At 33.6% G+C, this 19,519-nt stretch overlaps 1 protein-coding gene across 1 annotated transcript; it reads left to right on the top strand.

The window, feature by feature from the left end:
- Positions 1-1,573: 1,573 nt before the first annotated feature.
- LOC111902760 (protein DWD HYPERSENSITIVE TO UV-B 1) lies at positions 1,574-6,166 on the top strand. Its single transcript, XM_023898569.3, has 10 exons — positions 1,574-1,740; positions 2,747-2,813; positions 2,936-3,189; positions 3,354-3,699; positions 3,794-4,402; positions 4,482-4,922; positions 5,015-5,209; positions 5,306-5,362; positions 5,612-5,674; positions 5,772-6,166. The coding sequence occupies exons 1-10, from the start codon at positions 1,679-1,681 to the stop codon at positions 5,835-5,837; spliced, it is 2,160 nt and encodes a 719-aa protein (XP_023754337.1). The 5' UTR covers positions 1,574-1,678; the 3' UTR covers positions 5,838-6,166.
- The last annotated feature ends 13,353 nt before the right edge of the window (positions 6,167-19,519 follow it).

Genomic DNA, 19,519 nt, shown 5'->3' on the forward strand with positions numbered 1-19,519 from the left:
GGAATCGCTGAAGGGTAGTCGAGGGGTATTTATAGCGTTTTGATTTTTTAGGGTTGATTTAAATCTTAACTCCACTTTGATTTTCTTGTTTGAATTGACCAGCAAAAACATTAGTATAACAATCTTCATTCACGTTTCCAGGAAGGTGTTTATATTGAAGGATGAGATGCATCACCATAGATGCTAAGGGATATGGATCTCGAGCCTTTAGATATATGGATATGGATATGACGATTTTTTTTTTCTCAAGAACGTGGATCTGAATATGTGATTTCCTTTGATAAATCAGATGATCATCTAGGTGTTCCTTCATAGGTTTTCTGGATTTAAGCTCCTATTTAGATCGGAGGAAAATGAATTACCCAGTTCTTCACTGTCTACGTTTGTGTTCGTCTTGTTCAAAATTTGTTTCCATTGATGTTTATAATAATAATAATGATGATTTTGTTTTTATAATGATAACAAACAGAAATATCAAATATAATACTAAATAAAAAATGGATAAAAACATATTTTTTTTTCGATGTACTCAATGATCGATTATTGGTGGAGTTAGTGACAACTGCAAGAAAAAAACAAAACTAAAATATTTGTCCATGTCAAATTTTTTAAAACTAAACTCAACGTACGAATTTGAGTAAACCACCGATGACCATTTCTGTAATTTAATCAATTTAATATTTATGAAATACATTTCTTTTCTAAGCCTAAGTGCCTAACCTTATCAAAAACCCAATAAAAACTTAAGAGAAATTGATATGATAACCACTTACGGGACCACCAAAATCATATTTATCGTATGATTAATTATTATGTGGATCCACGTGTCACATCCACTATTTATAAGGATTATATTCTACAAAACCATTTACCGACGACAACGCATACTCTAATAAATTTTTTTTTTTATTATTTGTTATTTGTTATATTTTCGTTCAATTTGTTAATTGTTATTTTGTTGTTATGTTGAATTAAAAATTTTTTACATGTTATTTTATTAAATTTTTTTATTTTATTAAATTTTACGTAATATTTTAATGTAATAATTGTAACAAATATAGTAATAAATAAATATCAATTTCATTAATCAATTTACCTTTTAATTTCAAAATTCCTAAAATTAAAACTCATTAGTTTTTTTTGTTTATTTATTTAAATTTAATAGATAAAAAAATTTTCATTATAATATTCATTATTTTTATTATCTTTTTATAAATTCAAAGTTATCAAATAATTAGACATTTATATATATATATATATATTTAAATTAACCCATTTAATAGATGGTCTCACTAAAATAAAAAATATTCAAAGAATTATAAACCTTTTTTTTTGTCATATGCATCTTTATTGTTTTCTAATGATCTTCTGTATTATAGTTTTCTCTATTAAATCGTGTTGAACGATCGACTTAGGTAATTAAACTATCAAGATTCAAGAAACAAAAAAAAAACTTACATATATTATATTATTATACGAGTAATTTGGTCATCCCACGTGGAATTATCTGTTGGGGAAGACAACACGTAGAAAATTTTATCACACGAAGAGGGAGGAGCCTTGTTTGCTTGTGACATCGCATTTTGTCCATAAGATATAATAAGTTAGTTGGCTTATAAGCAAGAGAGGATCTCAACTCATTTTCATACTCTATTCTCTCTGCAAATTTCATGTGCAGATGCACTCGAATCGACAGCTAGCGATGTCTTCCCCTCCACATATCTCCGTTTTACTCACCAGGTTTGTGTAATTTCTGCAACTCCACATTTTTCGTCTTCTGTCATTTGATTCGAATCTTCAGCTGATTTCTGATATCAACGCGAAGTTTTTGTGCATTGTGATTCTTTTGTTCTTCAAAGTACTTTGAAATTTGGAAAAAATTTACTTCAGTTTACTGATTGTGAGATTTGTGTTCGAGTTTGTTTACTCTTGCGGGAAATCATTTTGTGAAGAATCCTCATGGCTCCAATTACAAATTGACATCGAGAAAAATTAACTTTGGATTTTATATACTATGTGTTATGTGTGTGTTAAAAATTACCTGCTTACTAGCGGTTCTGTTAGCGAAATCGGCACAATATCCTCTGACTTAGCTTTTATTGATCACTGAAGTTGTTGTTTAAGTTTTAATTTCTTACGTTTGGAAGATGAATGATGCATATGATCTGATCTGACCAGTTCCACTGCAAACCAAAAACTAAAAGTGCAGCAGCTTGATTCTTCAAAAATAAGTGCAAGTTTTTGAGCTATCAATATCATTCATCGATTATGGGGGCGTTAGGATGTGAAATTAACTACTTATTGAAATTCGAAGTCTCAATAAACACTTTTGACTTTTTGAGTGTTCGGCTAAACCGATTTTCTAATGAGCAAGAAGTTGCTTAACTGAAAATTTATCAGATTATCCTCGCGTTAAGCAACAGGTTATTTGATTCTTCAAGTCGCAGTAATCACTTTAAAATGCAAATTCAAACACCTCCTTTAACCATAGAGATTAAACGTTTTAATTTTCATAGATACTTCCACAAATTCCAAGTCAACATTTTGGTAATTTTGTGAACTATAATCGAGCCTTGTCTCTTTGATCCATGTGTTAAGCAAGTGAATCATTAGCTACCTTATGATAATCCAAGCAGAAAATTGTTAAACAAACTCCTATTTGCAAACTTGTATATCAGATCCTTTGAATTTCCTCAGTGGCAACTGAAAAGAAAGATATTAAACATATCTTGTATGTGTGCTATAGGTACTTTGAAATCTGCGAGATGCATGAGGTGCAACCTACTTCAGCTGTTGTTTCATTGTTAAAGAAGGTCAAACATACTCTTTTAAATCTTCATTCTCCTTATTTTCTTTCCTTTTTCTATTAATGGTGTTATTTCCACATTGAAGTAATAATATCTGACACCTAACATATTTCTCTCCTTTCCATCAGGCCACAATTCAGAACATGACATGCCAAAAATCTACAACAGTGATTTCACTACACCAACTTAGCAACACTGATTTGTTTCTCCTCACGGATCTTTTCCACTCAAATGACTCAAATGCCCTTGACAACATTGACTTGCTTCATGAATCAAGTGGCGACTTAAATGGATACGCTGTGTTGTCACTGATGCATGCTATCAACAAAAAGCTTCACATTGTTGATATCAAGGATATGGCATTAAAGGAAGATGTCGCAAGGTCTATTTTGATGCTTCCATCAGATTCAGATTGACCACATAAAAAACTCCATACTCATCTTTCACTTACAATATACATAAATACCAATAATACCCTTTACAGGATGAACATAAAAACATACATAGTTAAAGTAGTATTTTTATACCGGATTTAAACATTTCCAGGGATCTTTTTGAGACTGGTCTACACTGCCAAGTTTTGAACATAAAGTCAACCGAGATTCAAAAGCTCAACATGGCTGGAAAATTCATTCATATGCACACCCTTAATCTGGATTTTTGCACCTCACTTTCAACCATGGAGAAAGATTGCTTCACTCACATGCCTAATTTGACACGTGTCTCAATGTGTGCCACAAGAATCTCCAATCTTTGGACCACAACTGCAGCCCTATCAAAACTTCCTTCTTTGCTCCAACTTCGTTTTCAAAACTGTTTATGTTGCAAGGACACATCCCCATGCCATTTGAAAGATGAACACACAACCAAAGCTTCTTCACTCATTCATGAAGTCAGAAAAACATCATTTCACATCTCATTGTTACTTACAATTTCATGAACTCTGTTATGTTAATAACTTAATAAATCATCACTGTACTTTCCAGGTAATTTCTTTTGATAAACACGTTTCACAAAAGTACAACTCGCATCATCCTTCACCTATCTGCTTTCAGAAACATTATAGGGAGTATATGATTGCTTCATTACCAAAATTACAAGTTTTGGATAACTGTCGCATAGGAAAACTCGATAGAGAAAGAGCCAAGATTGTGTTCTCAAGACACTACGAGTTATTACCAAATAAACGACAACATAAAGAGAGTATCATTAGTGTATTGCATATGCGTGAAACAGGAGGAACAAGTAGCATGGTCAACAGAAAATCTTTGACTTCTAAAAATCCATCACTACATGGAAAAAGTCAAAGTTTTTATTCAAGGTCTCTTTGTGCTGCTAAACTTGGTTCATCCGCATGGCCTGTTTTACATCCAATTTCCAATATTAGTCAAATAGGGAAAGAAGAGGGAAAGATTTTAAGACCAAGGCAGTTTGAGTATCATCAAACAGACCCCGGTTTAATGGCGTTTGGAACTCTAGAAGGAGAAGTAGTTGTCATCAACCATGAAACAGGGAATCTTGTTAGTTATGTTCCTTCCTTTGATACAAATAAGAGTGTTCTTGGCCTATGTTGGCTCAAGAGATTCCCATCTAAGGTATGTGTTAAATGTTAATGTTAAACATGATTCTTAAAAAGGCTAAAATCAAGAAATAACAACTGAATTTTTTTAATAGGTTGTTGTGGGATATGATAATGGATCCTTGAGATTATATGACATAAATGACACACTTCCAGAAGCCACTGACACCTGTCGCAATTCTACCGGTGTCCCTTTTGTTGACTTTCATCATTTGACTTCCGTTCACGTGAATGCAACAGACGATCAAATCCTCACAAGTGGCTACTCAAAAAAAGTTGCAATCTACGATATTTCAACAGGAAAACGGCTTCATTTCTTGAGCGACATGCATAAAGAACCCATAAATGTTGCCAAATTCGCCCATCATTCTCCCTCTCTCTTTGTCACTTCATCGTTTGACCACAATATCAAAATGTGGGACTTGAGAACAAAACTTGTAAACCCGTGTTACACAGCTTCAAGTTCAAGTGGAAATGTAATGGTTTGTTTCTCCCCTGATGACCTTTATTTGCTGGTATCAGCTGTCGACAATGAGGTATTTTAATTTTAAATTCCACTTTATTTATAACGAATGAGTAAAAAAAAGGTTGGAAATTAATTAAGTAGATTGGTATTTGTTGGTGGTAGGTTAAACAACTATTGGCTGTAGATGGGAGGCTTCATACAAATTTTGATATAGCTCCAACAGGAAGTGGTCAAAATTATACGCGTTCTTATTATATGAATGGGAGAGATTATATAATTAGTGGGAGTTGTGATGAACCTATTGTTCGTGTTTGTTGTGCTCAAACTGGAAGACGACTTAGGGATATATACTTAGAGGTACTATTTTTAATTAAATTAAAACAAAATTATTAATCCGAATTATTTAAAGTTTTTAACTGTTTTGGTATTGGGCGTCTTTTATTTATTATTCAGGGTCAAAACGCCAGGAGTTTGATGTTTGTGCAGTCTCTAAGAGGAGATCCATTTAGAGTAAGTTTATTTGTTTATTTATTTGCATTTTTGGTCCCTGAGAATAGTTTTGCTGTTTTGGCCCTTATTTGAGATGTTTGTATACAATGATTATATTTTGCAAGATAAATTTTTTGGTACGAAAATTGCAAAAATCGGCTATACACAGGGACCGAAAATGTAATTAACTTTGTCTTCAGTGTCTAGTTTTGACATTTTAGAAGTGATGAAGTGGTATTTTGTGTTGTTGAAATTGAATGTTGATAACAGCATTTTCACATGGCGATTTTGGCGGCATATGTGCGTCCTAGCTCTAAGTGGGAAATCATCAAGGTAATTAATATATATATATTATTTTTTTGTATTTATTGAATGAAATAAAGAAGAAGCTAAACTACATGATATAATACTTAATGAATGTTCAATGTAGGTTAATTTGCTTTCGGAATATCATAAAGGACAGCATCTATGTCCTTCATATACGCTTGCCCACTAAAGTGTTGCTTTGCCAATTTGTACCATAAGCACGGAATGTTGTACCTTTGACAAACGGAAGCTATGGTGTCTCGAGAACATGATCTTTTTTTATTACAAAAAAAAAATATAAAGTTTCTATGACTTTGGATTTGACACGTGTAAATATTGACTTTTGATGTTAATATTATTTCTGTTTTCTTTTTCTTTTGGAATTGTAATTTGTAAGTACATGAGAAGAAGTATAGTGAATTTCCAAAAGATGAAAATGCATGTATGTAGTAAGGAAAGAATTACATTCAAAAAACATGTCATCTTTAATAATTTCAGTCTACTACTATATGTCATTAATTTATAATGTATATATCAATGATTAACGCGTTTTTAGTGAAAAAATCTTTAACATTGTACTACCACATTCCACATAAATTTGCACTGTAGTGTAGTCAGTAGTGAAAAGAGTGATGCGTTACAGGTTCGTAGAATATGCATTACAAGCTGTAGTAGGTAAAAATAATGCAGGTTTTTAATGTAATGGTAAATGAAATATGCTATTTTTTTAGAATGCAATCAGAGAAACAGGCTGTAAATGTTTGGACATAAACTAATAAATGAAATGGAAAGTGCAATCCAACTATTTAACTCATTTCAAAAAATAATTATATATGTCCTATGAAGAATTAACATTGGTAGAACATCATGATTTATAAAATACAAAAAATAAAAAAATATAAGAAAATCTCTATTATTGAGAAGGCATACACAAAAGACAAAGGGTTAATGACAAGAAGGTAGGTAGTACATGTTCGATGTATTCAAAATAATTTAATAATACTAGTGGTAATTACTGGTGTCATTATCCTATTATAAACAGACCAAACAAATTTACTAATCAAACGTATATTGAAAAAAACATGGTTATCTATACGTGGACAAAAGCCAAAATTAATTACCTATTTAGGTCACTAACCATATAAAAAAATAACATACATTTCCAGGTGACCCATTCCGGACCCAACTTATCTGTTATCTCGGATCCTCCGTATATAAATGAAGTCCAAAAAAGAAAAAAATGACAAGAAGAATGGATTCGCCATTGGCTGAACATACCATGAACCATGTTTTTTTTTCTTCGTATTTTGGTGTACGATTTGTAATCAAATAGACAAAATAATAGTTCCTAAATGCAAAGAATTATTATGAAATGTGAGCTTTAGAGTTCTGTATAATTTATTTTTGTATTTTTGTTGTTTTTGTAAGTGATAATGTTAGGTCCACTGACATGATCTAAACAACATGACAACATTATTTGGCAACACCGTATGACTGCACCACATGAAAACTCCACCCAGCAACATTGTCTGACAGCAAAACCTAGTTCATGACCAGCTGGTCGTGAATTGGGTTGGTCCAAGCCTAACATAATTGTCCCTTAACCTAAATCTATAAATAGAACATCTACTTTTCTATGGGGAGGATTTTTCATTCTCAGAATGAGCCTCCACTGTATACATGCCTCCATTGTATACATACGTTCTTCCTACCAAGATGGTTCTCTTCGTTCAGAAGAAACCATCTCCACATATACATCGATCTAACTTGATTGTCGGAGTCTGTTCTTGGGGTATAGTCCATGAAGCGGTTCTAACAGTTTTGTTTTTCGGTGACAACTAGGAATTAATTTGGGAACTCGCTAACGACACCTACTCCAGATATACAACCTAGATCCGACACCAAGACACGATGACCCGATTTCATGTCACCTCAATGGTTCTTATATCTACTTGTACATAGCATAAAAACCCAATAATAACAAAAAAATATGTTCGAATATAAAGAACATGTCTGGAATAGTATGTATAATTAAGTTTGATGGGGTGTCGTTAGTTTTATAGTGAAACTCTTTATTTTCACATTGTTTGTCCTTATTTAGGTAATGATGCTTTTTTGTATATATTTGACCAATAAACTTGATTGATGTAATGTCCGTGAGTTATGGTTAGATTAATAATAAATATTTGTTTTATGCAAAAAAAAAATTATTAAAATCCTCGAATATGTTAATTGTTTTTTGTATGCGTTACGGACTATGTGACAACCCGTTATTTCCAAGTCCGTAAAAGTCAACAAAAGTCAAACATGTTAAATAAAAGTCAAATTTGTTGATTTATTAATTTATTAAGGCTAAACTAATATTTTAATATAAATAAACCTTTTACTGGATAAATGTTGCAAAAATATGAACAAAATGCCAGGACCGAAATCCCCACCGAAAACCTTCGCATGATGCCCTCCCCTCGAACCGCAATCATGTTTTCGGTCAAGACCGCAAATGTGCGAAGTTGTGTCTTCGGACCGCAAAACCCGTTCTCAGCCGAAAACTCCTTTTCTCGAGTAGAGTTCCACACCGAAATCCCCTAAATTCTATCCTTTGGCACATATTTCGAAGTGATATTACACATTCCAATGTATATATCACATCAACTATTAATCCAATATATAAGCAAAACCGAAAACATATCCTCATTCTCACACTTCCTGACCAAAAACCTCCCTTTTTCTCTCAAAAGCTAGATCGAAATAATCATATTTTCTCTCATGTATCATCCGAAAACTCACTTGAATCTTCATAAGATCTTGCCAAAATCTTCAAGTTTACTTAATACCAACCGAAATCACCATCCAATCTTCATATCACCAACCGAAAACACCCAAATCTCTTTATTTCCACCAAGAACACCAAGAACACCCTTCACATCTTCAAGCAACCGAAATCACCCCAAGCACACCGAAAACGTCTTTCATACCCTCAGTTCATTTCTAAGACTCTTTCTTTGTAAGTAATTCTTACATAATTCGTTATTCTTTAGCATAATTACTATTATTTCCACTAATTATACACAGATTATGCGTTAAAAACTATTAGGATACGAATATTGATACGGGTTCTAACCGGAGGATTAGCACTACTACACCGTATCCCCTCTTGAACACCCACTTAAGGTGAGTTCATACCCCTGCATTTACTATTTTTCAATGTTTTTAGGGGGAGAATACAAGCAAAACACAAAGTATTTTGTGTTAAAAGTTAAAAATGATTACAAATTATTTCAAGTTATTTAATACCTTTATAAACTATGTCAAACCATTCTAAACTGTTCTCAAATATTTAAATTACTGCTTTTATCAAACTAGACTTATATATATATATATATATATATATATATATATATATATGTGTGTGTGTGTGTGTGTGTGTGTGTGTGTGTGTGTGTGTAATTAAGATTTATCATGCTCAGGATCAGTGTTTCTGCCTTAACTCTTGTTCCTTGTTTGGTTGTGGGCTTAAGATAGGGTCACTTGTCCGACTGTCTTATAAACTCTAATTATAAATGCAACATATATATATATATATATATATATATATATATATATATATATATATATAGAGAGAGAGAGAGAGAGCTAGGTTAAAATGTGGATTGACATTTATTGTGTGGACGTGTGGATAATGCTAATCTGTGAGAATTACAAAGAAAATATGTTGTTTGATAATATGAATATGTTCAATCTTATATAATTATTTTAATTATTAAGCATTTTCACTAATTAAATCGTCTATAAGGTTATTATACACTTTTTTTTTAATTATTCCCATTCTGCCAGAATATTATCAGGATGTTTATTGAGTCGTATTCTGTAAGAATTAAAATAAATAAAAAATGATGAATGAGAACAAAAATGAATTAGAATTTGTGATAATCTATTAAAATAACAATAGTTCTATGAGATTAAACGTATTCACATTAATAAAAAAATATATTATCTTAGTAATTTTCATAAAATAGCATTATCCACACGTCCACACAATAGTTGTTCATCCACATTATAACCTAGCCCTATATATATATATATATATATATATATATATATATATATATATATATATATATATATATATATATATATATATATATATATATATATATTGACGATTTAAGCAAAAAAGAATTAGTATCTAACATAAATAAAGAAAGATTGAAAATATAGAAGTTTTAATATTAAGGACTTGTATTGGTTGGGACAACTATGCGTATCATAGTTAAAACAAGATAAATTTTAGCAAGATAATAAGTTGATAAGCAGTGTTGAGCTTGGAGTCACGATCGTAGTTAGTTTCCACTAACTAGTAAGGTGAGTGTATAATTACTTTGAGCTTACATATAGATACAAGTATTTAACTGCTTAAATTTTATATATGCTTACTAATTGTATTTACAATACCTGTGTTCTACTTGACTTGCTTGGTTGAACTAGTTTTTGATAAAATACTAAATTATTTATTTTTTCGTATCTTAAACATATTGGGTAGTGATGAGTTGTAAAAGGTGAAATAATAAAAGCGTGAGGGCGTTCAGGTAACCGCAACTAAAATTAACCGTAAAAACCGTATAAACCGCAACCGCAATAAAAACCGATGGTGAGGTTTTCTGTTTTTCAAAAACCGCAAATTTACGGTGCGGTGCCGTTATTAGTTTTTAAAAACCGCACCGCACCGCATATATTATATACAATTTTTTTTTATTAATTGTTAATATATTAAATACTAAAAATAAGACGAGTTTCATGAATAAAATTATAGAAGACAAAAGTGTTGATTTTTGTTATGTTTAACTTTGTAAAATGGTGAAATTTGACAATTTTAAGATGTTAATTGTTAATTACTAGTGATTTGATGTTTTTAAGATATTAGTTGTTTGTGATTTAAGTTAATTGTCTTATACCTTATTGTTTTTTATTATTACAAGTAATATGTTTTAACTCTTAAAATCGTTTGAACTCTAAATTGCGGTTAAAAACCATACAAAATAAAAGCACCAAATCCATGCGATTAACAACAGAAAAAAACTAAAAAACTAAAAAACAAAACCGCACCGCAAAAATAACCGTCTAACGGCATCAAGCGGTTTTGAGAATGGATTGACCGCATTTGCGGTTAGTGGTGAGGTTTTGACCAATAACCGCACCGAACCGCACCGCGCTCACCCCTAGTACAAATGGTGAATTGTCATCAACCAGAGTATAGATGATGACCACAGACTATTCTAGACAGTCTAGTGGAAACACTAGTAGATTCACAACCTGTAGTCGTTAATGTCTGACATCCCCAAATTCACAGTTATCTTAAAAATTTTATTTATGCCTATTTAGAAATCAGAGTATCCATTTTAAAAAATAATATTGTGGAATTTGTTCCCAGAAAACATGATAAAGACATTATAAAAGAATTTATGAAGAAATGAATGTTTATATTAAAACATTGAGATGTCATTGTCAATACAAAAACATAAGCATAAACAGACTTTACATTCATTTACACTAATGATTTACATCTCCACTAATCTCTCAGTGTAATATAGCTTCGTATCGACACCTGTGATACAAATAAACTGAGTGGGTCAGGTTGGGAAACCTGGTGAGTACATAGGGTTTTCAGCCCACAGTAATATAATTATTATGTTTAATCATCAAATAATTAACCAAATTGCCCATCCTCATTATCTTCTTTATTCCTAAGTATCTTCCTTAAGAATCATCTATTCCTCAATATTTATTCCTAAGGATTATCCTAAGGAATAGGTACGAAGTCCATCGCTGCCAGGGTTACCTAATTGGCACTAATTCCATAGCTGTCAATGGCACAGCTGCCAATTTTATCTGATAGACACAACTGTCAATATTATCCTTTACACGCAGGTGCCAGGATTATGATGTTCTCTATTAGGCGCAACTACCAATATTATCTTTTAGGCGCAACTTCCAGGATTTTTAGAGTACATCTGGTGAACACGTAGTTTAAAAACACCTACAGGTTGTGGCGTAGCTGTCAATGTTCATTTATATCATCTTTCATCTCTCATCATTCATCTTCCTATCTTTACCCAATATTCTTATAGGTATAAAAATACATATACAATTTAAATCAAGTAAAACATGTATAAATCGTTCATCTAGCATAGATATTGGGAACACATAAGCACATATAGCATGTATTAATATTAAATACTTCATATCTATGTGTAAGATGAAAGTAACTATGCACTCACTTGTTAAAGTGACGACTCGAAATTCGGACAGCGCTTCGCTTCACGCAACTGTCTTTTCCATTGACGAAACCTAGTATTATTATCACTAAGTTTTAGTATATTATTTATCGCGACTAATTATTAGTCTAGATTAATCATTAACTCAAAGTCTACTTCATGATCTATCAAGTAAGGAACAACCAGGTAGGATCATATCGGAGGTAGGGTCTGTTTGGTATACGAAGTATACTGTTTGGAAATCTCACTTTAAACACCCCACTAAATCATCGCCTAGACATCATCCCTGTAAGTAGATCAATCAGTATAACGACTTGGAATCACTGATAAATCTTTTTTATAGGTTCATAATAACAACAATGAACTTAGACATAAGTTATATTTAAAGTAGGGTAACTTCTGAGCCGAAATCTCTTCTTCTCGGGGATTTCCAGCGCTTTAGGTGTCACTTCTAACACCTAGGAGATGCTCTGGGAAAGAATAGAAGGTTTGGGTATGTTTGGGAGAGAGTTGGATGAGAAGATGTAAGAAAATGAGTGAAAACGCCTTCTATTTATAGGCTGACAGCATTGGTATGCTGGGCGTACGCATTGGTACGCTGGACGTAATGGACAAAACAGCAGTAAGCTAGGCTTACTTCGAGTTACGCTGGGCGTACTCCGTCCAGGTGTCGCAATCTCGTTGCAAGCCGTGGGGAGGAAGGTGTGTCCCAGATCTTGCCACGTGTCACTCGTTGGTTAATCCTAAACATTAATTATCTTCTAAAATTCATAACTTTCGGATACGAGCTCCGTTTTTGACGTTCTTTATATCCACACGGAGGTAGCGACGGGATCTACAACTTTCGTTTAGACTTCGTTGGGTAATTTTGAGTTTATTTTTAAAGTTATATTTTAACAGGCTTACACAGTTAAAGTCCGTTAAAAATTCATAACTTTGTCATCCGACGTCCGTTTTCGACTGTATTTATATCGTTGAGTTCCTATTAACGAGATATTCAATTCTCGTGTAGGTTGTGTCAGCTAATAATCGATCGATCTAAAATTCGATTTCCGGGTTGCATACTACTATGCCAAATCTTAGAAAAATCATAACTTCCTCAAATGAAGTCAGATTTGGACTTCCTCTATATGCATGCTCTTGGTTTAACATATACTACAACTTTTGTTTAGATCACTAAGGATAAAAGTATTTAGTCAAAAACTCACTTTTTATGATACGCGGAGCCGTGCCGGTTTTGTCGCAAAGCTTCGACGGGTCATAACTTCTTCGTTATAAGTTGATTTTCAGTTTTGTTTATATGTACGGAATCCACGTGACATATAATATAGCTTGGTTAAGATTATTTATTCTACATGATATTCTATCAAAAAGTCATTTTAACGCTTATTGTCTCTAAATTGACTAGCCCGAATCTGCGGGCGTTACAATTATCTCCCCCTTAGGATGATTACGTCCCAGAATCATCAACAAAATAGGGCTTGTATATTGACTCCATCAGTTATCTTTTCATCCTAGGTAATAACTGTAACTCTTATGTCTTTTCTAACGAGTTTCTAACTCTTGGACTTCTTGACTGCCATCGGTACTCAATCTTGCATCCGCTCTTAATACTATGTTGGTATTTCAATCGTAACCTTCGATTTACAAACTCGATCCTCATTGGAGACTCCTGCTCCTACTCAAACAATCTTAACTTAAGATAAGTTCATTACTTTGATTATCGTAATAGACCGACGGGTCATGTCCTAATGACCTCTCATCGTATGATGCAATGCTTAGAATTAGGTCTTTTAGAGTCAAATTCCAGAATGGAATATACGTTCCTCCATGTTCTAATGCAATAAAATCACATTATAGCATGTAGCACTTCTAGCTACTAGCTTCTTATCCTAACAACGATTGTGATACTTCTATTGATCACTTCGATTATCTTTCACTTCAATCTTCTGGCTTAAGTCAGATGCTACATTGAAATTGGTTCTCTCAACCACGTAGAATACATATCTTAGTCGGATTCGATATGATATGACCACTAGGGTCAGAATAACAATCATCTGCTTAGTCATTACCGAAACAATGGTAACGACATACATGAACAAAACGGAATCAATTACTAGTGCCTTGGTAACCTTGTGACTTCCCCTGATCCAACTGCAAGTCCTGTGCTTTCTGGTACTCATGAAATTCTTACATTTTCATTCTCTGTTCTTTTCTCTTCTAAGTCTTATCCAATCAAAGATTAGGGAGTACCACCCAAATACTTTGGTTTGAAAGTGGAATCACAATTCTCAGAATATCCAAGTGCCTTTATTACCCCGAATTTCTAACATGTATTAATATTAAATACTTTATATCTATGTGTAAGATGAAAGTAACTATGTACTCACTTATTAAAGTGACAACTCGAAATTTGGACAACGCTTCGCTTCTTGCAACTGTATTTTCCATTGACGAAACCTAGTATTATTATCACTAAGTTTTATTCTATTATTTATTGCGACTAATTATTAGTCTAGATTCATCATTAACTCAAAGTCTACATCATGATCTATCATGTAAGGAACAACTAGGTAGGATCATATCGGAGGCAAGGTCCGTTTGTTATACGAAGTATACTATTTGGAAATTTCACTTTAAACACCTCACTAAATCACAACCTATACGTCATCATTGTAAGTAGATCAATCAACATAACGACTTAGAATCACTGATAAATATTGTTCATAGGTTCATAATAATGATAATGAACTTAAAAATAAGTTATACTTAAAGTAGGGTAAACATAACTCACTTACAAGGGGGTTTAGCGAGGAACCGGGATCTGTACGGGCATAATTTCTGAGCCGAAAGCTCTTCTTCTCGGGGCTTTCCGGTGTCCTGGGTCGCGCTTCTAACACCTACGAGGTGCTAAGGGAAAGAATAGAAGGTTTGGGTATGTTTGGGAGAGAGCTGGATGAGAAGATGTGAGAAAAATTAGTGAAAACGCCTTCTATTTATAGGCTGCCAGCAGCCGTGTACGCTGGACGTAATGGCCAAAACAGCAGTACGCTAGGCGTACTTCAAGTTATTCTGGGTGTACTCCGTCTAGGTGTCGCAATCTCGTTCCAAGCAGTGGGGAGGAAGGTGTGGCCCATATCTTGCCACGTGTCATTCGTTGGTTAATCCTAAACATAAATTATCTTCTAAATTTTGTAACTTTCGGATACGAGCTCCGTTTTTAACGTTCTTTATCTCGACACATAGGTATCGATGGGATCTACAACTTTTGTTTAGACTCCATCGGGTAATTTTGACTTTATTTTTAAAGTTATATTTTAACAGACTTAGACAGTTAAAGTCCGTTAAAAATTCATAACTTTGTCATCCAACGTCCGTTTTCGACTGTCTTTATATCGTTGAGCTCCTATTAAAGAGATTTTCAATTCTCACATAGGTTGTGTCGGCCAATAATTGATCGATCTAAAATTCGATTTTCAGGCTGCATACTGATATGCCAAATCTTAGAAAAGTCATAACTTCCTCAAACGAAGTCAGATTTGGACATTCTCTATATGCACGCTCTCGGTTTAAAGTATACTACGAATTTCAATTAGATCTCTAAGACAAAAAATTATTTCGTCAAGAATTCACTTTTTACGATATGCGGAGGCGTGTCGGTTTTGTCGCAAAACTTTGACGGGTCATAACTTCTTCGTTATAAGTCGGATTTCAGCGTTCTTTATATGTACGAAATCCCTGTGACATATAATATAACTTCGTTAAGATTATTTATTCTAAATAATATTCTATCAAAAAGTCATTTTTAATATTTATTGTCTCTAAATTGACTAGCCCAAATCTGCAGACGTTACACAAACCCTAGTGGTCATAAGATTCGAGTCCGATTAATACAAATTTATGAAGTGAGTTGATCTGGTTCAATGAACCACGTCCTGTGTGGCGACCAAATTTAGTCAAAAGATTGTAGAAGGAGATGATTTAGGTAATCGATAGAAGATTGCAACCTTCGTTAGGGCTGGGTAGCCAGTAGCCAGAAATCCGACATGTTATGTTGTGATTGTAACACATTAGAACATGAAGGAAAGTTTCTTACGTGTTAGTGTCAAGAGTCTATTTAGTTGCACTATCCACTGGAAGGTCATTAGAGTGTGACCATTCGGTCTGTTATTATCGCCAAATTAAAGAACTTATCGTTGGTTGAGTTTACGACCCAAATTGAGTAGGAGCAAGAATAGAGAGTTGGTTTTATAACTCATAGACTAGGACTGAAGGAACAATAGAAGATGAAGAACGGGTGCAAGTTTCAGCACCTCTAGCAGCTAAGAAGTCCAAAAGTTTGACACTTAAGTTAAGACTGTTGTAGAGAGTACGAGACGACGCATGAGGGCTTTAATTGTGCATCGATATCTAGATACCATAGATATAGTAAAGATGATCAAGTAGAGCATGAAAAGGTTGATGGTCCAGAAAAGAGGAAAAGAAACTATTAATTTCAACAATCGTCATTGTTGTTAGTATTATCTCCATTTCTGCGGGGACTGGGTATAAAGCGTTAAGTCGCATTAACTATAGGGTCTGAACTGTAAATTTCTCCATTTCTCATATTTGTTAGTCCAATTTTGAAGTTGGGTATTTTCTTCCAAGTCTTCAAAACTATAGGGACTAAATGAGAAATATTGTTCTTTCACAAACATTTACTTCAATTCAAATGGGGTTGATAATTGCCATTTCATTGATAGATGAGGGACTCAAAATGAAAATGATTGTTTTCTTCTTCCCAATTCGTTTCACAGGAAGCGTATTCGCTTTTCAAGTACAAGTCTTCAACAGAAAAAATGAAGCACAAAGGGTCATATATATCAAATCAAAAGCAACCCTTCGCCGGCAATTGACATCAACCCTTCGCTTTTCCGTACGCAAGCCTTCGCTTTTCGTCTCAAGTGTTCGTTCATCGATATCAAACCCTTCGAATCAAACACCAATTTTCCAGTCGACTTTATTACCATTCATTATCAAACACTCGACCATCGACCACAGTCCTTCGTTCTTCGCTTTTCATCTATAATACTTCATCAACGAACCCATCGACTCCAAAATCGAATTTCCAACCATCAACATCTTTCTGTCTTCGCTTTTACAAGTGGGAGACCCTCGACCTGTAACCATTCGACTGATTAGATTACTCTTCGTTCTTCGATTTCATTACAGGGACACCAAAATCAAATTCTTGATCAACAGTCCCTCAACCAAAATTAACCCATCGATGTCGATTTCCCTTTCATTACTCCAACTTCGAATCGTCAAACCTATAAGGGATTCGATTGTCAACCATTCGAAATTAACTATCACATGTTGAAATGTCCAGACTCACATCAAACTACCACACAAAATCGATTTCGTTCCCAAGCAAACCATTCGAAATCAAAATAACCCAAATACAGTCTTCGCTTTTAACAGTTAAGGAACCCTCGATCCGAATCAAATCCATTCGATTTTGATTCCTCGATTAATTTCGACCGTTCAACTTAGACCCAAACGTCATTTCCAGATGCGAACACAACTCCAAACAAATACGATTTTGTTCGACCTGATGTCAAAGATATTCGACTCCATGAACTGGTAAAATAATCGAACTTCTGACTCCAATTTCAAACAACTTGAATCAAGTTTGAAAGTCGATTTTGAATTTTAGATTTGACCATCGAAATTGGTCATCGACACATAAGATTGAATGAACGTAAAACTGTATATGCGATCTGAGAGAAAGTATCGAACTAATAATGCATTTGGGCTTGAAAATTGGATCAATGAACAAACAAAGTTTCGAAGTATGGGCTTAATGAGCAGTGAACTAATTTGGAATTTTGGGCTTCGAAAACAAAATTTGATTGAGTTTCGAAAAAAAAAATGAATTTGATTTTGATTTTTGGGATTTTGATCTAAACAAAAATAATTTGATCAATCAATGCCGTAGAAACGGATTTGATCCAATAAGACAAATCGATCAAAAATGAAAAACGCAAAATATGAATCGAAATCATAGACGTTTTGGAATTCATTTGAGAATTTGTGATACCGTTTTGACGTTTCGAGTTGCATTTGCAACGGTCAAATTTAGAAGATCTTGGTTTTTTTGTTGGAACGAGAAAATCTCCAATTTGAACATTGTACCACCCATGATGCGTGTTGTACATCTCGTTTTTCGTGTTCTTTAACGATCTAAGAATATCTTCATAAGAACCATCAACACTTTTGGGTTTTGACTTCAAATTCAATACAACATTTGGAGATTGTCGTTTTGGAATCCAAATTTGCTTCATGGATTTCGGATTCACAACAACATTTAACGATTTTTGTGAGTAAACCTGCTTGTTCTTCCGTTTAATCTTCTTCTTCTTTTTCTTTCTCATCTTTTTGCATCTTGAAGATTTGATTTCAAGAACCACTTTATTCTTGATAGGCCTGACAATCGAGTCGTGTTCGGGTTGGCGTGTCGCGGGTTGGCAGGTCAAAATATGTCAACCCAAACACGACCCATTTAAATATACAGGTCATAGGTTGGCAGATTTGGAACATAAACCCATATATGAACCGCCAACCCATTTATTTATACGGGTTCACAGGTTGGCGGGTCGTGTGCCAGATTCTATAAATAAAATTGACAATTAAACATGAATAACTTCTTGATGGTTGATGTAAACATATCCGAATTTTAGACACTTAAGTCTTAAACATCCAAATGAAAATTAAAAACATTCGTAGAAATATGTTCAAACTAAACATTAATACAAACATAGATAATTCAAGTGCTAAAGTAATAGCCACAATTCTCATTTTTTTCTCCCAAAAAACAAAGTCAATTCCCCAACACCATTTCGATACCTAATTTCGATCACAACGTAACAGAGGGGGAGAGTGGGACTGTGGGAGATTGGAAGTTTGGAAGAGGGAGATACGCTCATACACGATTTGATTTTGAGATTATTATTTAGGGCAACTGGGCAAAATGGTTACAGACTTAGCCTTATAGATTACGACTTACGACCTTAGGCCATCCACCACGAGTCAAAATATCAAAACAGTCAAATGGTCTATGAATCAATGGTATATATTATATAAGACTTATTAAAAATTAATACTTGATACATAAATACATTTAAAAATAAAATAATTTTTTCTCATTAAAAATATAAACGGGTTGGCGGGTCAACCCGTTTATTTTTTGAGAAACCCATATATGACCCGTTTAATAAACGGGTTGGCGGGTTGAAAAATTCAATCCAAACCCATTTATTTCGTGTCGTGTTGCGGGTCGTATCGCAGGTCGTGTCGAAAATTGCCAGCCCTAATTCTTGACAACTTCAACTTTGCAAGTTTGAATCAAATCTTTTGGAGTTTGATACTTGTGAATTTCTTGGATTAACAGCTTTCGATAAGGAATCATTCCTTCAAACAAATCACAAGAACACAAAATAACACCGGTCTGATTTCCATTCGAGCAAAAAACTTTTTCATCTTCATGAGAATCAAATTGAAGCTTCTTGTCATGAACTTCCAGGACATCAAGAACATCACATTGAACTCCATAGTCTTGAAA

Source organism: Lactuca sativa, chromosome 2, assembly GCF_002870075.4.
Source record: "Lactuca sativa cultivar Salinas chromosome 2, Lsat_Salinas_v11, whole genome shotgun sequence".
Lineage (NCBI taxonomy): Eukaryota > Viridiplantae > Streptophyta > Magnoliopsida > Asterales > Asteraceae > Lactuca > Lactuca sativa.